This window comes from Microtus pennsylvanicus, chromosome 2 (genome assembly GCF_037038515.1).
Source record: "Microtus pennsylvanicus isolate mMicPen1 chromosome 2, mMicPen1.hap1, whole genome shotgun sequence".
Lineage (NCBI taxonomy): Eukaryota > Metazoa > Chordata > Mammalia > Rodentia > Cricetidae > Microtus > Microtus pennsylvanicus.
Window position 1 is genome coordinate 12,906,452 of NC_134580.1, and position 24,220 is coordinate 12,930,671.

General features: G+C 50.4%; 1 protein-coding gene across 2 annotated transcripts in view; it reads left to right on the forward strand.

The window, feature by feature from the left end:
- The first annotated feature begins 289 nt into the window (after nt 1-289).
- The window catches only part of Parvb (parvin beta), a 79,957-nt gene continuing 56,026 nt past the window's right edge, over nt 290-24,220 (forward strand). The window contains exon 1 of one of the 2 annotated variants that reach the window (XM_075960204.1): nt 290-618. In XM_075960204.1, coding sequence (XP_075816319.1) covers nt 504-618 — 115 coding nt within the window. In that variant the 5' untranslated portion in view covers nt 290-503. Of the gene's footprint in view, nt 619-22,411; nt 22,432-24,220 lie in introns of those variants that run through there. The other variant, XM_075960206.1, reaches the window with a different exon arrangement.

The window sequence follows — 24,220 nt, forward strand, 5'->3', positions numbered from 1 at the left end:
GTCAACGACAGTCAATTTGGTGAACTCAAAACCTGGCCATGTTGTTAACCTAACATCCTTCCCTGAGCCTTTGTTCTTCCTCCAGGTGCTCTTCCTGACCCTCGGCCCCCTGGGAGCTGGTAGGTGGCTCCCGTGGAAGTCTTTGGCTGAGCTTGCCTTGGGGGAAGGGTCACTGTGTGTTAGGGCACTGTCCCACAAGGGCACCCATTACACCCCAAGCATCGACCCAATAAGGGATGCCGGGATCCTGGCCGAGACTCAACAGCTGACTTTACACATTTGTGGGACTAATTGATTCTGGGCTTCCAACAAGCTGAGGCCGCACAAAAGGGGGTCGGTGGTGCCTGGCACCACGCGCAGGGTCCGGCTGCGTTGTGAGCGGGAGCTCAGGGGGAGCTCAGTGGTAGCAGCGGGACCTCGAGGTCAGTAGGCAGGGGCGGGGAAGCCGCGGCCGCGCCCTCCTGGCCACTCCCCGGCCGGCGGTGGGTGGCGCGCACTCCCATATGTCCTCCGCGCCACCACGATCGCCCACCCCGCGGGCCCCCAAGATGAAGAAGGACGAATCTTTCCTGGGCAAGTTGGGCGGCACACTGGCGAGGAAGAAGAAGACCAGGGAGGGTGAGTGCGCCCCCGTGTTCTCTTGGCGCCAGCCGGCTGCCAGCTCTGTCCCTCGGGTGTCCGCTCTCTACTCGCCCTGGCGGCGCCAATGCTAGGCTAGGCTGCACTGTCCGCAACCTCTGCGACAGGCCTGTCCCTGTCCCTGCGACCTTTGCAGAGCTGGCCCGGTGCCCAGGACGTTAGTCCTGCTCTGGACACAGACCCGAGCAGGCTATGGTTCCCGTGTCCACCCTTGTCCTGAGACATTCTCGTCGCAGTGATTGGACACATGCGTAATGAGAACGGGCTGCTGACTGCTTGATGCCTGCACGCGTGGCTTAGTCCCCAAACTGGGAGTCAGTGAAAGGGCACAAGATACACAGGCCAGGAGCCTGGGAAGCCTGGAACCAGGCCACGAGCTCCCCACCCCCCCGCCCCCCAATCATACCCCTTGCGCAGAAAAGTAATTTGAGAACAATATCCTTTTACTTTTTAAACTTTTTTTTTCTTTTTACTTTTTAAACTTTTAAAAAACAGAATTTCAAGGGACGTAACTTTTGCTCCCTGGCCGGTGCCTTAAGCGTCCCCCGCAGTTCCTAGCCCTCCCTTGCAAGACTTTTCGACCTCTATTGTTTTGGCCTGGAGGCTCTTGCCCTTGGGGCTGAGGTTCCAGGCGCTCACCAGGAATGGGAGGAGCTTGCTGAGAGAAAAGGCAGGTAGCACTTCCTGGGGATTAGCCGCCCAGGGTTCATCTGTTAGGCTGCCTAGAGGGTCTCCTCTAGCTGCAGGAGGCAAGCTGCCTCCTAGATAGCCTTTCTGAGCCTTCAGGGATAAGACAGTCCCAGGAGGCTAACAATCACCCCCTGGGCCCAAAGGACAGGGTGATGTATTTACACTTAAAGGAGCCTTCAGGCCGTAAATTATGGGCAGGCTCACTCTGGCCTTTCGAGGCATCTTGAAAGGCAAGGCATGTAGGGAGATGTAGCGCTTGTCTGGAAGTGTGGTACTACTTACACTTTGACAGAACCCGCGAAGATCCTGTGGCTCCCACACACTGCCCAGACTTGCCTCTCCAGGTCTTCAACCCCACAGAGCCCTTTATCAAACTAGATTGTCTAGTTCCCTGAGGGCATGAAGTCCTGGTCTGTGTCTCGTCTCTCCTCTCCTCTCCCCCTCCCCTGTTGCACACCCTCCACGTTGACCTGCGTAGCATTCTTTTCTATCAAGTCTTCTAAATGAGATGTGTGGTTGTCTCCCTGACCTGGCTGGTGTAGTATAATCATTGTGATCCTGCCTAGAAGTCTGTTCTCTTCATCTCACAAGCTAGGACCACAATGGACCTTTGTTCATTCCATTGTCTGGTTTTGTTTGCTTGGGTTGTGGTTATGCTATGCCACCAAGTCTGGACTCAAAGTCCTGGATTTAGGTGATCCTCCTGCCTCAGCCTTCCCGTATCAGGAACTGCACGTATGTTGCCACCGGCTCGTGGTTTACCATCTCTGTGTATCTGATGTACTGTCCAGACCTTCAAAAGTAGAGGGGAGGCTCAATCCTTCAGGGCCCTGGGAATTGATGTCATAATGTGGAAGTCGATGGAAAGTCCCATGATCCTAAGCTGTAATTGTCAGAGGGCCCAGGAACGGGCGGGGTGATGTTGGGGATGAAACCTAATAAAAAAAAAATCTTTTATAGAAAAACCCGCATAAGGGTGTGAATGGTTACAGTTTCTGTGTGTTCTATGTGTGTGCACATACATGTACAGGCTGGAGGTCATGCTGGGTATCTTCTTCAATGTTCCTCATTATCTATCTATCATCTATAAGTCCATCCATTTCTCTATCTCTGTCTGTCTACCCTGGCTAGCCTAGAACTTGTTGTATAGACCAGGCTGGCTTGAAACAGACCAACCTGGTCTTGCCTTCTGAGTACTGGGATTCAAGGCATGTGCTACTACGCTTGGTTCCATCTTGTTTTTTGAGGCAAGGTCTCTCACTGAACCTGGAGCTCTTTGACTTGGACCAGCAAACCCCAAGGTCCTCTGTCTTTACCTCTTCTGACTTGAGATTACAGGTGAGCAGCACTTGGCTTTTGGCTTTTTAAAAACCATCAGTGCTGGGGATAGAAGTCCTATCCTCGTGCAAGCAAGCACTCTGCCACCTGAGCTGCCTCTTCCCTGCTGTTACAACTTTTCTGAGGTGGTAATTAACACTATTGGAACACGAGGGATGCACAAGTCAATTAATGAGCTGGCCTCAGTTTCCGATCCTATCTAGGTGCTTCTCAGCTTGCTTGTATGAGACATATAATGTTCAGAAGACAGAGGACCAGTCTGGCCCAGTTTAAATGCACCCAGAACCCCAGCAGCACCTCCCTCTGCCTGCTGCTTCTGCTGGTGTTGCCATCCTGCCTTGGTTCTCAAGGTTGGAATACCTGTTCCCCTTATAACCAGAAAGCCACAAACCCCAACTAGTTTCTGAGGCAAGAATGGAGGGAAAGACCAGCCTTGGAAAGGCTGAATGGCTTCCATGTGGGGAGTGGAGAAGGAACGGAGGGGCCAATGTGAAGACTGTGTAATGAGGTCTTGAATAATTGAGCGTTGAGAGCTGCCAGTATTTCTGCAGACCTGTTGCCTTGGCAACTGGCCCTCCTGACTGCTCTTAGCCTCGACTTTGGGCTGTGGGAGCTTATGCATGGATGCCTGCTGGGGAATGACCAGGGGGAGGGCATGGGGGCTTTCCAGCCTGACAGCCAAACACTGTTTCTTCTCTTTCGTCAGAACATCCAGGGTGGACTCTGGACATTTCCTGAGGACCTCGGAAGTAGGGAGGGGATGGCTGGTGAAGTTCAAGGTTTGGGGACATATGGACATTTAACTCCACCCGGCCTAGCAGAGTAGCAAAGAGGGGACACATGTTCTGTCACGTTCTACGAGATAGGGGTAGGAGGTGGGGCGTGCTAGGGTGCCCAGCACAGGAAATGTCTAAGAATGAGCAGGGCGTGATTCAGTCCAGTGGAGGCACTATAGTTGCGCGGGGTGATCTGGTCACAAAAGGGAAGTGTGACTAACTGTGCACATTGGAAAACGGAAGGGAACGCCTACAACACTCAGGCTTCCCCATGGGGAACCTGAGTCTGTGCCCAGAGAGGTCAGGAGGCTGCTTACAACCTCTGGAGGTCAGGGTATGGAGGAGGGTAGGTACAGAAGAAAGATGTCCCACACAGGGTCCCCTGTGACTGCAGGAGGGAAGGCCCAGAGGTTCAAGGATGGAGCCGGGACGGTAACTGCAGCTGTTTAGATCTGAGACACAGCTGTCCTCTAGTGATAAGGGACAACTTAAGGTTCAACTCCCCAAGAGGCCCTTCTGCTTCTGGGACAGTCTTCTAACGGCACACACCACTCCCCAGGGACCAGTGTTGGGGTTTCTCAGAGAGCCCGGGGCCACCAGACCATGAGTGGAGTAGACAAGAGGTTTCTTGTCCCCAGCTGCCTTAAGACACACATATGTAATGTTTAACACATTAATACTTTACAGTTAGACAATCTATCATCTATCAACTCTCTACTTTATCAGTTATCTATATTATCTGTCAATCTGTGTATCAGGCAACTATCTACCTGTCTGTCTGTCTGTTTGCATGCACTTTTGATTCCTAGAAGAATGGAGTAAAGTCTGGAGTGTACACCCAACCCCCCTCAATTCTTCCAGGCAGTGTGAAACTTCATCTCAGACCTAAACCAACTTAAGCTTCTGTCTCAAAGCCCATAGTTGACAGTGAGGTTGCTCTCATCCTGAGTGCTGGGACAGTGTGGAATGAAGGATCCCTTCTGCCTGGTTACCTGACAGTGCTACTGTCCCAAGACCCTTTCCTCTCTGCACTGCTTGTCTGACCCTCCCTTCCCCAAGGCCCCTAAATTCTTGAATTTTTGTTTTTCTTAACAACCTCCACGTTTTGTCGTTCCTAGAATCATGAGTGGAATCCAAGTGTGTGTGGCTTTTCATACTGGTTTCCTTCACTCACAACTAAGTTTCCTCCATGTGGTCATTGGGCCACTGTGTGGGGCTCTCATGGTGCTGAGAATCCAACCCTCTGCCTTGTGCGTGCTGGACAAGTGGGCGAGCATTCCACGCACCGAGCTGTGGCCCCAGCCACACACTTCTGAAATTACTCAGTGCCCTGAAAGAAGAAAGGAAATGTGACCAAATTCTCCCACATCCCAGTGGGTCCAAGTAGAAAAAAGGGAGGGGAAGCCACTGTTCCCTGAGGCGCAGACCCTAAAGGGAGTGTTGCTCCTAGACCTGAAGCAGGTGACAGACAGCTGGCTGTATACTGGGGACCTCAGGAGCCAACCTGGCTCAGCCCCATACTTAGGATAGCAAGGCCTGGTCAGGGAGGGGTGATTAGATGTGGAGATCTTGGGGATACACTGCTAGATTTGAGGGGTTGGGGTCCCAGCTGGAGCTAGTGGCCTAGTCTAGTTTGCTTCTCTGTTACTGTGTCAAAACCCTGACCAAAAGCATCTTGAGGGAGGAAAGGGTTCATCTGGCTCATACGTCCCAGTCACAGTGTGTCATTGACAGAAGCTGGGGCAGGAACTAAAGCAGGAGCCACAGAGGAGCTTTGCTTATTGGCTCACTTGCTGGCTCTTGGTCAGCAAGCTCACACAGAGCCCTAGCCCTCCCCTGTCCATCATCCATTCAGACCTTTCTCTCACAGACAGGGCCACGGGTCAATCTGATAGAGGTAGTTCTTCAATGAAGGTTCTCTCTCACCCAGGTTGTGTCAACTTGACAATGAAACCTAACCAGGACATATCTTCCACTGTGAGAGCAAAAAATAACTCTAAATTAGTTAGAGGAAGGGGAAAAGTCCCCAGAGAAGACCCCTCAACCAGGCCCTTCTGGGGAAGTCGCAGGGGGCCGCCTTGTGACTGGGCTGTGGTCTGGCATGTGGGGCCATGGTCAGCCACAGAGGCCGGTTCTGGGGTTTAGCAAGAGTGACCAACCTATTTGGGTGACAGTCATTAAAGGCCCTGCAGGCCACGGTGTGGAGTGGACAGTGAGGAAGTTGGTATGGTGTATGTAGGTGGAGTCTCACAGCCTCAGTGGGGTAGGAAGAAAGGAAGGAGCAGGTGGATGTCAGCAGGTGAGGAATGGGGGTGTGTATCCTGTGCTTTCTAGAATGTTCTAGTGGAAAGAAAGAGGAACAAGGGGCTGTTAGGCTCTAGAGACCCTGCCAATGACGAGAAACTGGCCCACAAAGCCTTTCTACAAACCCGGATGGGGTACTGGGGATGGAAGCCAAGGCTGTGAATATGCTGAGCTCTTGCGGTACCACGAAGCAGAGCTTCATCCCTTTGCTTCCCTACATAGTAAGCAGGTCATCTTCTGGGAAGGAGGCAGCTCCTTGTCCAGGAAGAAAGGTCCAGTTTAGCCTGGCGGTGGTGGCACACGCCTTTAATCCCAGCACCTGGGAGGCAGAGGCAGGTGGATCTCTGTGAGCTCGAGACCAGCCTGGTCTACAAGAGCTAGTTCCAGGACAGGCTCCAAAACCACAGAGAAACCCTGTGTCGAAAAACCAAAAAAAAAAAAAAAAAAAAAAAGAAAGAAAGAAAGAAAGAAAGAAAGAAAGAAAGGTCCAGTTTGGTCTGGGCTTTCAGCTCCTGTGTCCTCAGTCACTCTCCAGCCTCCCCATCTCTGAGCTGAGGTCCCCAGTACGCAGCCAGCTGTCTGTCACCTTTTTCTCTGATGCTTCCAGATCCAGGAGCGACAATTCCCCTGGGACTTGGAGAATCTCTCTGAGAGGACATGAGGGGCTTTCATGGGAGCTGCATGTGGCCTCATCAGGTTTCTCATCATTGTTTTTCTGATCATAAAATTGAGTCCAGGTCTTCCTCCAAGGGTTCTCGTGTGTTTTATGGTCTGTGGGTGTGCCTCCATCTCTAGCGAGTGCTTTTCTTGGCGGCTTCCCAAGATCTCTTGGGAACCAGCTTCCGCAGAGCAAGAGGTGCCTCTTGACCCTGAGAACGGTGCCTCTTTCATTCTCTACCTTTCTGAGCGAGGCTTTATCTTCTCTTCTAACTCCGTGAGTCTCCCACAGTGCAGTCATGGTTTCTTCAGAAGGATCCGGTCAACCATCCACCCAACCCAACGAGCCTTGGAGGTGCTCTGCTTTCAATTCCCATCTCACCTTTGTGGAATTAGCATTTACCGAACACTCGAAGCTGCTCACCCCGTTGCTCCCCGTCCAGTCCTCAGAATAATTAAGGGATGTTTAGACAGCGTAAGTGGGCCAACACCTGCTGTGCTGGTTCTAAAGTGCTCTTTTGATTGATTCCACCCGGCCGTGGCTGCCCAAGGTCAGCTCCCTGTTACCTAGCTATTTTCTTCTCGGCAAATGCGTGATTCATCACAGAAAAACCGCACTCGAAGAAGACAGTTTCTTCCCTTTGCATTGGCTGTGGGCTTCGCTTTTTAGGAAAGTAAATGCCTAATGAGAGCACGTTTGGGCTGGAAAACATCCCAGTCATATGAAGTGGAATATAAACTCGAGTTGGCTGGATGGTGTTAATCTTGTCTACGCTAATGGCTGTTGGGGTAAGAGAGTGCAGACATGAGCAATCCATTGCAGGCTTCTGGATCATTAATTCTCAGTAACACACATTCCAAAGTGGGTCTTCTGGTTAGGAACAAATACAGACCGAGGAGGAATTTGCATCTAGAGCACGTAGCACCAGCCCTGGCCAAGTGTGCTTGTTTCGTGGGGACCCCCCCCCCATTTATGTGTTGTCTGTGGGATCTCGCCTCCATGCTTATGTCGTTGAATGGAGGCAGATGGATGCCAGGGTTGTGCAGCTCAGTTGGTTCTAGTTGGTCTGTAGTGATGCAGCTTGTGGGGCATCAAGGGCAGTATTGTGGGGGTGCGCAATACAGGTGCTTCCCGCTTGTCTAGGTGACTTCCTCTCTACCAGTCTCAGTGTCTGCCATCCTGAAGCCAGAGCAGTATCTTCCATAGGATTTGCGGAAGGGGACGATAAGCCTTGTCAGCACAGGGTGGCTGCTAAGCTGTGTCACTTATGATGAGTGCTGGCAAGGGGCCCTTTCGGTCTGGTGGTAGAGCGAGGGGCCGAGTGGGTTTCCGCTTCCGAACAAACTTAGTTCTATTGCAGACTTCTGAGGGTGTGTCGGAGCCTGGGAGAATCGGGGGTGGGAACCAAGTGTCTCCCCACCTGTGTTAATAGCCTCGCTGGAACAGAAACCTTTTCTGGGGCTCCCACCTTTTCGATGACTCTGGCTGTCCTATCCCAGACCTTCAGAGCTCTACCTGGCAGCTGGCTGGATGCTGGGGCAGCTAAAGAAGTCTCTGCCTAGAGGAGTGCATTCTTGTTGCTCTGGAAAACACCCCGACAGACACAATACACGGATCCAGTCACAGCCGCCGGTTATGGCCGTAGTTGCTGGGAAGTCAACGAAGGGACTGGAAGCAGCTCTAGCCACACCCAGATAACAACAGAAAGAGAATGCGAGTGGGCTTAGTCCTTAGTCCTCAAAGACTCTGAGCCAGGGAATGGTACTGCCCACTCTGAGGCTGAGTCCTCCTACATCAATTAAGGCGACCAAGACGCTCCCCTACGGTAGTGGTTCTCAGCCTTTGAATGCTGCAACTCTTTCATACAGTTCCTTACCTTGTGGGGACCTTCAACCGTGTAATTATTTCATTGCTACTTCATAACTGTAATTTTGCTACTGTTATGAATCATAATGTAATAGCTGTGTTTTTGGATGATCTTAGGTGACCCCTGTGAAAGCTTCTTTCAACCCCAAGGGGTCACGGCCCACAGGTTGTGAACACACTGCTCTGCAGGCATAGAGCGGCCTGTGCCGCTGGTTCCGTGGTTAAGAGCACAGGCTGCTCTTTCGGAGGACTGGGTTTGATTCTCTTCACTCTCATGGTAGCTCATAACCATCTGTAACACCAGTTCCAGAGGCTCTGACACCCTCTTCTGATATCCCAGGGCACCAGGCACACTTAATCCATGCAGGCACTCACTGTCCCCAAACACAGACAGTCCCACACAGACACAGTCACAGGCCAGTCTTATCTAGAGACTCCCTCACTGACAATCTAACCGGGCAGTTACAGTGTGTCAAGTTGACAGAGAAAGCTGAACACATTGTCTCCAGCCACTGTGACCCTGAAGCCCTCTCACGGGAGCCTTTGCTCTGCCCCTGTGGTCTGCATTGCAGGCAGCAAGCCAGCATAACGGCAGATACTATGGAATCCTATGCTGGTCTTTCCAGCGGCTGTCAGCCCAGCCAGAGAGGCAAGGGAGCCTTAGGCTGACCACAGCATAGTCATAGCCAAGAGCAGAAAAGGAATGAGTGCCGGCTGGGGCTCTTTCTTAGACTTGTGTGTGTGTTGGTTGTTGAGCACAGGGGTCTTCAAGCTTAGAGCTTCTGAAATGCCGACCTTGACTTTGCTGTTTGCTGCTTCTTGGCTGGTCAGCCGGCCCACATTCTGCACTCGGGCTTGGCCAGGCAGCGCCACCTTGGGAGTTTATTCTTTTTTCAAGAGTGCCACTCTTTATCCTTCTTCTCATCTAAAACTTCACTCATCTCAAGAATCTAGGCTTTAATAGTAAATTATCGACAAGTTAAAGAGGCTGCAGAGATTTTTTATCTCCGAGTGCTTGTGTGCACCCTGTGCTTAAGTTGAGAGGTTTCTGGAAGCAGCTGTCTAGTTCAGTGACCCAGAGTTTCCTGCTCAATGGCTAAGGCTCCGGTTACTGCAGGGAGCTGGAACCCCCAGGCCTAGGCTTTGAATACCCGGATGGAGCGGCCTCCAAGTTCAGCCTGTGTAGTGTAGGTGACTATTTTAGTATCAAGGGGACTTGAGGGACATCTGCACTAAGCTTAATTTGTTGCTGTTCTCCTCCTCTTGCTTTTCTTTTTAACTAACATCATCTTTTAAAGGAGGGGTTATAGGGATCCATACTTGTAGTGTATGTATGTGTGCGTCTCTGTGTGTGCATTTATGTATAGATGTGTGTGTTTCTGTGTGTGCATTTATGTATGTATGTGTATGTCTCTGTGTGTGCATTTATGTATGGATGTGTGTTTGTGTGTGTGTCCATGTGTGCATTTATGTATAGATATGTGTGTCTCCGTGTGTGCATTTATGTATGTATGTATATGTCTCTGTGTGCTCATTTATGTATGGATGTGTGTTTGTGTGTGTTTCTGTGTGTGCATTTATGTATGTATGTGTATGTCTCTGTGTGCGCATTTATGTATGGATGTGTGTGTCTCTGTGTGTGCATTTATGTATAGATGTATGGATGTGTGTGTCTCTATGTGTGCATTTATGTATGTATGTGTATGTCTCTGTGTGCGCATTTATGTATGGATGTGTGTTTGTGTGTGTTTCTGTGTGTGCATTTATGTATGTATGTGTATGTCTCTGTGTGCGCATTTATGTATGGATGTGTCTCTGTGTGCATTTATGTATGGATGTGTCTCTGTGTGCATTTATGTATGGATGTGTGTATGTGTGTCTCTGTGTGTGCATTTATGTATGGATGTGTGTTTGTGTGTGTTTCTGTGTGTGCATTTATGTATGTATGTGTATGTGTGCGCATTTATGTATGGATGTGTGTGTCTCTGTGTGTGCATTTATGTATGGATGTGTCTCTGTGTGCATTTATGTATGGATGTGTGTATGTGTGTCTCTGTGTGTGCATTTATGTATGTGTGTGTGTCCATGTGTGCATTTATGTATAGATATGTGTGTCTCCGTGTGTGCATTTATGTATGTATGTGTGTGTCTTTGTGTGTGCATTTATGTATGAATGTGTGTGTGTGTGTCTCTGTGTGTGCATTTATGCATGGATATGTGTGTGTGTCTCTGTGTGTGCATTTATGTATGGATGTCTGTGTGTCTGTGTGTTGTCAGGCTTGTTAGCAGTCACCTCTAACTGCTGAGCCCTCTCATTGGCCCCTCCTCCCCCCCTTACCCCATTTCCTTTTGCTTATTTTTCTTCTTTCTTTTTTCACCACTGGGGATCAAACCCGGGATCTCTCACATGCCAGGCAAGTGTCCTGCCACTGCGCTGTTCCCAGGCCCACAGGTTCTTGTTGGAGGAGAGTGGGAGGGCAGCCAGAGAGGGAGCTGCTGAGGGAAGCAGAGCTGAGGATTCGCAGTGCTGTGGGTGTGGGTGTGGGGGGCTGCAGAAGCTAGAACACCACGTGGAGCTTCTCCCGAGGGCTTCGGCCCTGAAGACAGCTTGGGTTTAGACTTATGACGTCCGGGACTCCAGGGTCGTATGTCTGTGTGGTTTTAAGTCTTTATCTCTGATAATTTCTCAACACAGTCATGGGACACCAGTGACCGCTGCCTGGATCCAGAGATGAGAGAGGGGGAAATGTCAGCCTTGGCCTCCTGCAGAGGGTCAGGGGGTCTTTATGTGTTTCCACAGCTTGTGGATTTTAACATAAGGCCTTGGGGGGGGTCACATGAGCCACACAGGTGCCAACACCTTTCTGTTAGCATGTCATCCCCAGTCAGCCCATTGCCACCCCTCCTGTCTTAGGGTTTCTAGTGCTGTGAAGAGACACTATCTTATAAAGAAAGCATTTAATTGGGGCTGGCTTACAGTTCAGTGGTTAGTCCATGAACATCATGGCAAGAATCATGGTAGCAAGCTGGCAGACATGGTGCTGAAGGAGTATCTGAAAGTTCTATATCTTGATCTGCAGGCAGCAGGAAGAGACTGTCACACTAGGCCTGGATTGAGCATCTGAGACCTCAAAACCAGTTCCCAGGAGCACACTCCTAATAGTGCCATTCCTTATGAGCCTATAGGGGGCATTATCTTTCAATTTACCACACCTTCCCACTCTGCCCATTGGACAGAGAAGAAATGCCAGAGGCGAGGAAAAGGCTCGTCATTGGATGGGTGGAAGCAATAACAATGCAATGGGACCATCCAGCATGGCACATTTGGGTAGCCCTTTCCCATGGGAAGGCTTGAATGGGGAGCCAGCAGGGACTGGAGCTGGGTACCCAGGGCTCATGTCTGTCATCTCTTTCCCAGGGTAACTTGGTCCAGGTGTGGGCTTCTACAGAGATGAGATGGGAACACGTACCTCTCTTGGGGACAGCAAGGACACTTTCTAACTTCCGGTGTGGCTGTCTGAAAGCATTTTGCCAGGGGGAGAGTGTTGTCCTGAAATGTATGCAGGAGACATGTTATTAGTATAATGAGATTTTAATGATTTGAGATTTTGTTGGAGCAGCACACACAGAATTTTAATCTTATTGTATGCAGCTGCTGGTGTTTTTGTTTTATTTGTTTGCTTGGGCCTCATTGCAAGGATACATTTCTACAATTATTTAGTTTGCTCTCATAGAAATCTGATTTTATGCCACTCTAATGTTCTCGTTGACAGACTCTTTTGGGAGAAGAATATATGCGTATATTTTTTAAAATTTTATATAAATACCATATATAACAATATAATATATTAATTGCAATATAATTATATTATAAATACATATTAATATCCTAAGTCAAATATTAATGTATAATATATAATTATATATGTTTATATATTATATACATAAAATAACATGCATAACTATATCTATAGTTTTTAAAGCTGGGAGCTGGCTCGATCAGCACTGGAATGTGAACATAGGGTTTCCATTTGTATTCCTTATTCATAATAACCATAGAATAGAAACAACCCCAGGGCCATTAACTGATAATGGGGAGGAAGAAAGTGATATATCTACAAGAGGAAATAGTCTACAGCAGTGAAAAGGGAAGGAACATTGGTATATGCTGCAACATGGGTGAATCTGGAATACGCTGAGAATCCATTCACAAAAGGACAAATATTATGGGATGGAAAATCCAGAGTAGGCAAATTAATAGAGCCCAAAGGTACACAAGTGGTCCTTGGAGGCTGGGGGCTAGGGAGTGAGTGCTATAGGTGCTTGGGGGTCAGGAGAATGTTTTTAAGTTGATGGTGGTGGTGGTCACACATTCAGAATATTCTAAAAGTCGCTGACTCGTGTCCCTAAGTAGGGGAATTATACAGAGTTGAATCTGTCCCAGTTGAGCTAATAAAATGCAGACTGTGCAGAGACATGAAGTTCTGGCTTGCTAGCGTCTTCCTCAAGGGGTGTGCATGCGCCTGTGTCGGCACGTGTTCTGAGGTCAACCTCAGGTGGTGTCCCTCAGGTGCCGCGCACTATTTTTAGAGACAAGGTTCCCCTGGAACTCAGTGATTCTGCTAGGCTGGGCCAGCAAGTCGTGTGATCCTTCTGTTGCCCACCCCCCCCCACCATCTTCACTCCTCCCTCCCCCACCTCCATCCCCCAGGCTGGGATAGCAGACTTGCACCATCACGCCCATGGCTGGAGTCTGGGGTTGGTGTTGTCCAGATGGTTGTATTCATCTGGTATGAGACTCTGAGTTCTCAGAACAGGGAAACCCCAGATGTGATGTCCCCTTCCTGACCCTGTGATGGTGGTCAGAACCCACAGACCCAGCACACCATCAAATAAATGTCAACAGCGGCTTCTACACTCGCCCACAGCTGGCCTCTCTCTAGAGCTCATGAGAGAGCCCGGCTAGGCCAGCTCTAGACCCTGGGCTGCATTCCCAGTTCCTTCCTTCCTTCCTTCCTTCCTTCCTTCCTTCCTTCCTTCCTTCCTTCCTTCCTTCCTCCCTCCCTCCCTCCCTCCCTCCCTCCCTCCCTCCCTCCCTCTTTCTTTCTTTCTTTCTTTCTTTCTTTCTTTCTTTCTTTCTTTCTTTCTTTCTTTCTTCCTTCTTTTCTTCCTTTCATTAAATGGGATCTCCCAGTGTCGACTTGGCTGGCCTGGAACTCACTAAATAGAACAGCATGGCCTCACATCCATAGAAAACCAGCTGCCTCTGCCTTCCTATGGAAGAGCAGCCAGCGCGCTCAGCTGTGTGTGGAGCCGTCTCATCGCTCCAGCCCCTGCTGTGGGTTTTTTGGGGGGTGGGGTGGGGTCAATGGAACCTTTCTTGTTCTTGGTGACCTCAACCTAGGAAGTTCGGTGCTAGACAATGATGGTCACCAAAGTTGACATAGGTCAGTAGTGTCTTGATTTGCTGTTTGGTGCTCAGAGTAAAGTAAGCAGGGTCAAGGAGTGGTCACCATGAAAGATTAAAGGGAGGAGACTCCCTGAGTGGAAGGGGCTCCTAGGGAGGAGCGCCCAGGCACTGCCTGGCCCATGGCTTTGAAGGGTTCACTGCAGGAGTTGGTTGGGACCAGTATATTATTTATTGCGACTGGTCAGAGTCCACGTGTCCTTTGCATGTTCCCCAAGCCCAATAGGAGAAGCACCCATAGGAGATGGGGTCACGGGTGTGCTATGTGACTCATGATTTCTCATGGACCATTGGCCTTCACTTCCAGTGGGATGCTGACTCTAAACAGAAGTCCCACCATTCACTACTTGGAGAAAACTAAAGATGTGTTGCGGGGGAGGGGGTTCTCAGGAATCCTAAGCACATGCCTGCCCCTGTACCCACTCTCACCACTTCCTTTCATGGGAACCCAGCCGCCAGGCCACGCTTGTGCCCTGAGTACTATGTTGCCTTCCTCAGCCTGAAATGAGTCCCGTTTTATAGACAGGGAGACTGAGGCCTTCAGAGAGGTGAGAAGCCCAGTCTCTTGCTGGAGGTCTCACTCTCTATTGGAGACTTCTGTGAGGTGTCAGATGTGATAGTATCTAAATGAAAGTCTTGACAGCCATGACCTTGGCCTTGATGGACACTCAGCCTCTGAGCCCCTCCTCCACGGAAGGTGCTAGGCAAAGATGGAAGCCTGTTTCTCAGGTTTAGCTTCTGTCTGATTAAATTGGCTATGGCTCCAGCGCCACACTTCTGAGGGGGAGGCTGAGAACTGAACAGAGGGCTTCATGCGGGCTGCCCAAGCACTGAGACCCTGAGCCGTGTGCCCGCCCCGTGGGTTAAGCTTTTTAACAACAGGCATAAAAATATCCACCAAGTGACCACGGTGAAGGCCACGCAGAGTAAGCAGTGGTGAGGTCGATGGGAGATATTGGATTCCTCCAGCTGTAAAGAGCCCTTCGAGGCCGCGTGCCCGCACCGTAGCCCTGTTTACCGGTTATTATTTCCTACTGTCCGAGTCATCTAATTTTAAACACCATTACAGAGCGCATTGTAGAGAGCCCTAGGGGCCCACAACAGCCCCAGAGAAGAAACTGGAAATCAAACTCAAAGTGGCACCTTGTTCCTGTGAGCGGAGGCAGGTGGCTGCCTGGGAGGGGCTCCTCAGGGGCTTAACCATCCGCTGTGCAGGAGGACGGATTTTTTTTTTCTACACTAGGGATTGAACCCAAGTTCTACTGCATTGTCAGGCGAGCGCTGCGCCACTGAGCTGATTGCCTCCACTGTTTTGAGACAGGGTCTCACCATGTAGCCCAGGCTTTACTTGAATGTCCCTGTCTTCCTGCCTCGGGCTCCTGCATGCTGAGATTATAGGTGTCTGTGCCCACCGAGCTGAGGGAGCGGGCAGGGCAGTCAGGAATTCAGTCTTCCCATCTGTCCCACGAAGAACCAGCCTTGGGCTCATTGGACCTTTGAGTGCTATTTCATGTCTGTTTTGACTTCTTGGGTGCACACAAGGCCCCTGGAACCTGCCTGCTTCTGAATCCCCTGTCTCTCGATGTCTGTAGCTGTGCAATGGCTCTGGCCAAGGTGGGGTTGGTTAATCAAGAGGTGATCTTAAGGCCACCTTGTGTTTTCCTTCTTAAATTTATACTGTTGTAAACATTGGCCTGTGTCTTTGAGCCCAGGTTCCTTTTACTTCTCAGTCTTTATCTACTCCTGGGGTCTTCTGTAAAGGGCGCAGTTAATTGGTATTTCATCTTCAGAGGGCAAGCTGGCTTTGTTGCACTGAACCGTGCTGTGGCAACCATAGGTGGTGTGGAAACAAATGAGTCTAGCTCTGTTCCAATAAAGCTTTATTGACAAACACCTGCTGAGGGCCAGCTGCCCTGAACTGTCAGCTGCTGAGTCTTGGTCTGTGCCACAGTTTTGATGCCATAGATCAGAGGCATGATTTACTCCCCTCTCTTTTTTCATTGTGTGTGTGTGTCCATGTGTCCATGAGTCTGGCTGTGTGTATCTGTGTATGCATTTCTTTCTCTGTCTTGATCTCTCTATCTCTATGAGTCTCTCTCTCTGTGTGTTTGATGTACTGCCTGTGTGTGGCCAGAGATCAACTTCAGTTATCTTCCTCAACTGCTTTCAAATAAATGAACATTATTTATTTATTTGCTCTTATTTTTAAGAATATGAGTGTATTCCCTGCATATATGTCTTTACACCACATGTGTGGTTGGTCCTCATGGAGGTCAGAAAAATGTATCTGATCCCCTGGGACTGAAACTACAGGTGGCTGTTAACAGCCGTGTGGGTGTCGGGAGTCAGACCTGGGTCCTCTGGAAGAGCACTCGGTGCTCTTCACCACTGGGCCAACTCTCCAGGCCCTCCACCCTATTTTTGAGACAGTCTTTCCCTGAATCTGGGGCTGGATATTTTGGTAAGGCTGGCTAGCCAGGGAAACCCCAGTATCTACCCCTCCCCGCCCCTAGCACCGAGGTTGTGTGTGAGCCTCTACACCCAGCTTTTATGTGGGTACTGGGGACCCGAGCTCAGCTTTACATGCTGACAACAAGCCTGTACCAACTGAACATTCTCCCCCAGCTTGGGTACTTTCTGTGTACTGTCTTAAGTAGTTTCAGGGCCTCTGTGTGAGCTGCCTGCCTGCTATAAGCATGCTGAGTATTATCTGTGGTCTTAGAAGTTCAAAAAGTGTTCAGCTAGTCCAAATTTATCCCATGCTTTTTCAGAACCAGGCCAGCTGGCCTTGGTGAGTTCCCGATAGAACATCCCCATTGTCTCAGTGTGTGGGTGCACCCCTCGCGGTCCTGAGTTCCTTGTTCGTGCTTCGTCTCCTTCTGCTCCTGATTTGGACCTTGAGATTTCTGTCCGGTGCTCCAATGTGGGTCTCTGTCTCTGTCTCCTTTCATCGCCTGATGAAGGTTAATATTCAGGAGGATGCCTATGTGTTTGTCTTTGGATTCACCTTCTTATTTAGCTTCTCTAGGAAATCGGGGGAGGGGGAGGGAAATGGGAGGCGGTAGCAGGGAGGAGGCAGAAATCCTTAATAAATAAACAAATTAAAAAAAAAAGAAGTTCAAAAAGTGCAGGGCTGGGGGTGGGGGGGACACAACTCAGTGGGTAAAATGCTGGTATGCAAGCCAAGGGGATCCGAGTTGCATCTCTAGCATCCATGTAAAAGCCAGGCACCATCGTTGTACTTAATTCTAGTTTCATCTCTTCTTGATTTAGTATTTAAAAAGAAGTTCTGGCTGGGCAGCGGTAGCGCATGCCTTTAATCCCAGCACTCTGGAAGCAGAGGCAGATGGAACTCTGTGGGTTCGAGACCAACCTGGTCTACAGAACGAGTTCCAGGACAGCCAGGACTACACAGAGAAACTCTGTCTTATAAAAAAAAAGAAAAGGAAACAATGAAGAAACAAATAAATAAATAGAAGTTCTGACGACCTCATCCCCACCTTATTCTTTCTTCTTTAAAGGCCTCATGTACTCCAGCCTGGTGGGTCAGGGACCTCACCCCCCCCCCCCCATTGCTTGTGGTTTTGTTTGTTTGTTGTGCTTTGAGGTGGCTTCACCACATAGCCCAGGCTGGCCTTGAACTCACTACTCTCTCATTTCTGCCTCAGAATGTTTTGGTCAGAGGCTTGCCCTTACTACACCAATATCTCTTTCACTTCTTTGCCTCCTGTTTCTGACACAGCAGAAATGCCTAGTTTCCAAGTGTGTGGTTCTATTATGAGAAAATTAAACACATTTAAGAGCAAATTAAATTAGAGGATTTGTGATCATTAGCTAAGTAAATTATTTATTTTTTTACAGTAATGAGCCAGGCAGGGTACAGCATGTGGTGGCATGCTCGATAAGTGTTTGTTGGCGAGAGCAATCCTTGCATGAGCCTATCAAGTTACATGGAATGGAATTATTTGCCTCTGAAACTAATGGAAGAGCCAAGGGGCAGTAACAGCTACTAAAAATAGCCTTTGTATTTCTAAAACCTCCAAACACAGAGGACTCTATGCTGAATCTTGCCCAAGGGCGAAGTCCAGGGACAGCTTGCACACTGAGCCCCTGTGTCATTCAAAAGGCTTTGTGGCCTTGGTAGGGGCTGTCCCTTGCAGCCCTGGAGCATTTGCCAGTACTAAGAGCAGACTGGCCCCTGCAGGGGCCCTCCCTTGGCCACTCCTGGAGGGAGCTGGTGGGTAAAACTGGGTGCACTGGAAGGAGAGGGTAGATAACCCAAAACCTCGTCATAGTTCAGATAGGGGACAGGGCCATTCAGAACCAAGGCCTGTGTGGTAGAGGTGGGAGGCCAGAGGCCATAGATCTGGGAGCTGAGGTTTGAGTCCTGAGACCATAGGTTTAGATTCTGGGGAGCCACAGTGGGGTCACACCCGTGGTATGAGGTAGGATCCAGAGTGGTGACCCAGAGCCTCGTCTCCCCAGCCTCTCTAAGCAGACACTTTGCTGGAAGCTGGGGCAGGACCTCTCCCAATTTTAGTTGCCTCCTTGATGGGGATTCAAATTCCAGTTAAGTGGAATCTTAAAAATAGTAAGTGTGGCCAATGCCAGTGCCAGCAGCCTGAGCCACTCGGCGAGTTCCCAGCCAATCTGACACAGTGAGACCCTGTCTCAGACTTCAACAGAACCAGCCTCGTGTGGCGAATGTACCCATAATTCCAGCAGAGACAGGAGAACTGGAGAAAGTTCGAGGCCAGCCTGGTCTACAGAGTAAGTTTCAAGCCAGTCTGGGCTATGCAGCAAGGCCTTGTTTCAAAATCCACGGATTTGCAGGCTGCTGAGCTGGCTCAGAGGTGAAGAGCAGGCAGTGGCCCTGGGTTTGGTTCCCCACACCCTTGTGGGGTGGTTTACAGCCTCCTGTAATTCCAGCTCCAGAGAGATGAGGCCTCTGGCCTCTGCAGGCACTGCTCCTCATGTGTGCATACATATGTATCCCCGCCCCACATACACATAATTAAAAATAAAACGATTCTTTAGGAAAACCCACAAGAAAGTAACAAGAACATTTTTTAAAAAAATGACAAGACAATATTAGCACGTGCTAGTGCCCAGCACTGCCAGCTGGCTTGAAGAGCGGGACTTTACTACACACCCCTTCTGCAACGACCACAGCCCAGGGTGCGCAGGACCCTGTCCCAGCCATCCAGGGAGGCTTCCTGTCTCTCCCAGCTACAGCAGTTTCCTGAAGTCCGACCTCTGTGATACATCTTTCCCACATCACCTGACATCCTCCCGAGTGCTCCCGTGGGCACCTCTGCCTCTGTCTTTTCGTGCTGTTCCCTCTGTGTAGCTGTAGGCCCGCCCTTATCTGCTCTGATTTTGAGTCTGTCTTCAAAGACCTTATTTTCAAATCAGTAGATTCTCAGGTCCCAGGGGGGCATGAGTTCCAAAGGACATTGGCTCAACTCAGAGTGACCGTGATTCTGTTAGTGACTAAATCTCATTATTATTATTATTGTTGTTGTTGTTGTTATAATCATCACAGTCCCCCCACTTTAATATAGTCAGGATGACCACAAACTCACTATAAAACCAAGAACGACCTTGAACTCCCGCTCCTAGCTGCCTTGCTGGGTTGACGGCCTGTATTGTCAAGCCCCTGTTTGATCACTGTTCTTGCTCTTGTTTTTCCGAGGTGAGGAAATGGCGGGGGATAGATAGTCAAAACAGCTGCTCATACTTATCTGGGTCCTGCACCCAGTGGTTTGTTTGAGACTTTCGGGCTCCAAGGGGAGAAAGAGGGGATTTGCCCTTGTCGAATGAGGAAGACCCTGAGGCCCTTTTTATGTCCACAGTACCCGACCCCAGAAGCTAACTTCCCTCTGCTGTGTTGTTTTGTGTGATGTAATTTCAGCCATGAGATAATTTTTTTTCTCTGACATATGTGCCGTTAAAGTGTTTTCATTGCTAGCCTTGGGGATCTGAAGGAGCCAGCGTGACACTCGGGTATGCTCTTAGGGGTGCAGGGATACTCCTGGCCCTGAAACTCTGGTGTTGCCAGTTGAGTGCTGAGCACCCAACCTTGTGCGTGAATGGCCTCAGCTTAAGAAGGCGCCACCCGCCCGTGGTGCAGCTTCCCCTGAGAAGTCTCACTAAACTTGTTTGACAGGTGCAGGCTGTGTGTCATTAAACACAGGCAAGGCCTGCTGTCATGTGGCTTTAAATAGCGCTTGCCATTCTGCATGTGGCATGCTTGCCGAGCAGAGAGGAGCGGTGGGTGTGACATCCCAGGACACATTTTCCTCCTTTCCGGGGGCCCCCTCTGCTCATCCTGTTGGAAGTTCTATTCTTCCCTGTATCCTGGGGGCCAGAAGAGTGCTCAGAGATGCACGAAGCCTCTGTAGGACTTCGGGGCTGATTGTCACGGAAACCATTAGCCGCAAAATCGGGACTGAGAGGAACTAATTTTCTTTCTTCCTTTCTTCGTTCTTTCCTTCCTTCCTTCCCACTTTTCTTTTTTCTCCCCTCTTTCCTTCCTCTTCCCTCCTCCATTCTTCTTTCTCTCCCTCCCTCCTCCCTATTTCATACAAAGCTCAGACTGGCTTTGAACTTGAGACCCCATTGCCTCCTCTTCCAAAATGCTGGGACCAAAGGCCTGTATCATGGTTCCCTAAAGAATGCCTTCAGCACGTGACCCTTGAGCAGTCAGGCAGGAGAGACCTGGGCTGAGCTGGAAGAGGCCTGTGTGAGGATCGGCTAGCTCAAGTTTCTGAGAGGATTCTAAGAGCACACCATTAACCCTCTGTGAACCAGCTACCTCTGAGGCTCTAGGCTCGTGCTGGACACATAACCAGGCTTCACGTGTGCTGCTGTCAAAAGACATCTCCCCTGGTGTGTCGAGTCTGTTGAGAGCTTGGAGTGGAGGTACACACCTGTGATCACATGACTGGGGAGCAGGAGGTCAGAAGGCTCGGGAGTTCAAGGTCATCCTTGGCTACACATCGAATTCAAGCCTCGTTCAACATGAGACGACATGTCTCCAAAAACTAAATTCTCTTTCTCCCTCTGTTGGTTTATTACCGTGGACCTCACAGATCCCATCTATCTTTCAGCCTGTCTGAGGCTTCTGTGATGGGCTCCTCCATCAGGCCGCTGGCCTGTGTGTTGGGGCTCTGGCAGCTGTTCCAGGTGTTATCAACAGTGGTCACCATCCTGAGGCACGAACTCACGGTACCACTGCCCTAAACAGACCACCAAATGGGTCCTTTCTGAGAAGTGAGGCTGAAGACAAGGAGGCAGAGGTCATCCACTTGACCTTAGCAGGCGCATATACCCCAGGAACTTAGACTTCCCACTTCACCGAGCTTGTTCCCAAGTGGCCGAGTCAGTACTGTGAGCATGCTTCCAGCTTGCGAGTGGATTTGTAAACCCAGAACTCAATGGATGATTTGTACAGCATTTGGCTAGCGTGCCGAGAACTGCAGGAGACAGACAGCCACGGCGGAGACAGATGGCCACACGTGGCTCCATGCCTCTGTCGCTGCTGGCAGGCACGAGAGGATCTCTTAGCACTCCAAGCAGCTCTTTGGGGACACCACTGGGGCGTCCTCTTGTTCACCGTGTACCCAGAGAGCATCAGAGCTGAGGGTTGAGGCTCAGCCTGCAAGATCACCCCACTTGCAATTGTTGTTATAATTACAACCAACAGCAACCAGTGGCCTTCTGAGATGTCAGGTATCATATGAGCTCATTGATCACAGATGGCCTGAGAGGTCCATCGGGGTTCCCATCCCCACTCAACAGATAGCTGCATAGTATGCGGGGTTCAGAGCCCAGGCAGAGTGTCCTGTGGCTGCAGAAAAGGGGATATATTGCAGGCAAAGATATAGCGTCCTACTTTGTCTTCCTCTTTCGCACTTCCAGAATCTTCCTTTGCAAAAAAACAGAAGCAAAACAAAACACGTCAGGACTGCTGGTACACGCCAGCAATCCACCCCAGTGCTCTGCGGGCTGAGGCAGGAGGATCAGGAGTTTCAGGCCATTTGGGGATGTATTTAGAGGATCTGTCCCCACAAAACTGAAACACAAAACACACCGTTCTGCCTAGCATAAGCTGCCGTTGGAATCTGATTTCTGTTGTCGTGGTAACGGGTGACAGGCACTCAGCGCCCTTGTGTTTGGTCTTCTGTGTACTTGACAACCAGGAGATACTGCTGCCTGGCCACCCGTGCCTGGCTCCTGTCACCTTCCTCTGGGGATCAGAGAGCTGTCCCTGAGAGATGGCAGACCCCTACCCTTCCCTAGCCTCCAGCCCAGACCCCAGGAGGTAGCTCAGAGTTGGGAATTTCCTGGTCACTTTGCTGCAGAATTTGAGGGGGTACGAAGTCACCCCATGGAGTGGTTGCCCCTCTGCCTTCTCAGTGCCACTGGGGTTAACTGGGGAGCGGCTGGGGGGGAGGGGGATTGTCACTGTGGTTCCTGAAGTTGCTTCTTATGTGGCCAGTGGCACTATCTTGTCAAACAGCCCTGGCCTCTGTGGCTTCCTCAGGGGCTCCCTGTTTGCAAGTCATGGTGATGTCTCTGTGACCCTTATATGACACACATGCATCTGTCCTGCCTGGACAGTGCTTGTGCCTGCTTGCTTATAGATCTAGAGAGCACACTGACACCCCCTTGGCCGGACGCTGCTGACAGTGAGTTGTCTCTTTCCCTGCTCAGCCAGCCCCGCTATGGTCCTGCTCTGTGGGGGTTGTTTTGCAAGAATGGACCCTTGGCTGGCCTAATCCTGGGAAGGTGGTGGGATGCTGGTGTTAGTGATGGGGAAGGAGGACCCTTGATCATCTTGTGGCCGCCAAGGGAGATGAGGGTCTAACTTGTGGCATGCAGCTTCTTCTGTCAGTCTGGTGGGCCATGTGGATCTCTGGAACAAGAAAAGTGGAATTTGGGGCATTGTCAGTGACAGGTTGTGGTTAGAATTGTGTGTGTCTGTGTGTGTGTGTGTGTGTGTGTGTGTGTGTGTGTGTGTGTGTAGCACACATGCTGCACCCAACATGTGTAGCAAGAGGGGAGTCTGTTCTCTTTACCATAGGGGTCCTGTAGAAGGAACTCAGTCGTGGTGGGAAGTGCATTTCCCTGCTTAACAATTTCTCCAGCCCCTATCTTGTCACTGGAGCAGCCAGTGGAGGCATTTAGCACTGGGCAGGCCCGAGAAGGAGCCTGGTCTTCGTGCTCGCTGTGAATGGTAGCCCAGCATCCATTTTTGATGTGGGAGCTTTGACACAGTTGACGCGCACTGAGCTTTCTGGGTCCTCGGAACAGGTTTCCTTTCACAGTGGGGTCGACAGGAGCCCAGAGAGGTTAAACCACCTCAGGTCACTCAGCAAGTGACCTGGTTCCCAGTCAGGGCTCCTTAACCTCCTCTCCACTGCCAACCCCCAGGCTGTTGACCTGTTGTGTGACTGACACCACGCCTCTTCGGTGGCATAAGGAATACTCGTTGTGTTGATGCTACTAAAGGACCCTGCCGAGGACCACAAGGGTTATTTCGAGGGTTCAGTCCATAATGTCGGGAAGGCACCCACAGTCAGGAAGCAGAGAGAAGAGAATGCTAGTGCTCGGCCCTTATTTGTTAGTGTGTGTGTGTGTGTGTGTGTGTGTGCGTGTGTGCGTGCATGTGTGCATTTGACGTGATACACATGTGGAGGCCAAAGGACAGCTTGCAGGCATTGGTTCTCTCCTCCTACCATGGGGGTTCTGAAGATGGAACTTAGGTGTCAGGTGCCTAGTCCTGAGCCATATGGGACTTGCTGAAGTAGAACGAGGAAGTCCTCCCCCCATAACTTGTTCATCACCCCTCACCTGTTCTATTGGCTTCGAGACACAGTCCCACCCGGTCGCCGGCTGGATGTTTTCCTGTGGGTGGCCAGCCGCTGAGAGAGAGGAGAAGGCCTATATGTCTGTTAGGGGAGAGACCCAGGGCTCTCGCAGCATGGGGATTGTGCCTGTATTGCAGTCCCGGGCGTGCAGAGGCCACCTGGTTTCCATGGCTGCGTACCACTCTCCCCACTGTCTTTGCTCCCAGTGTCTTCCCTGGAGCAGTGCGTCACATCCTTCTCACCTTGGTGTCCTTGTTGCAGGGGCCTGTGCTGAACTCCTGTGACCCAAGAGAGGGGCCAGCATAGTGGGCCTTCTAGGAGGAGGCCACTTTGAGCTAAGGCGCTTCTCCCCCCAAGATTCAATTCTTTTTAAAAATTACTATGCATTTATTTGTGTGTGCATCTGTGCATGCATGTACCGCACTGTGTGTGGTAAGTCAGAGGACAAGCTGTGTGGAAGTCAGTTCTTGCCTTCTGCCATGTGGATCCCCGGAATCGAACCCAGGTGCTCAGGTTTGGCAGCAATCACCTGTACCCACTGAGCCATCTCACCGCCCCCCTTTTGGGCTTGTTTTGAGACATGCATGGTCTTATTCTGTAGCCAGGC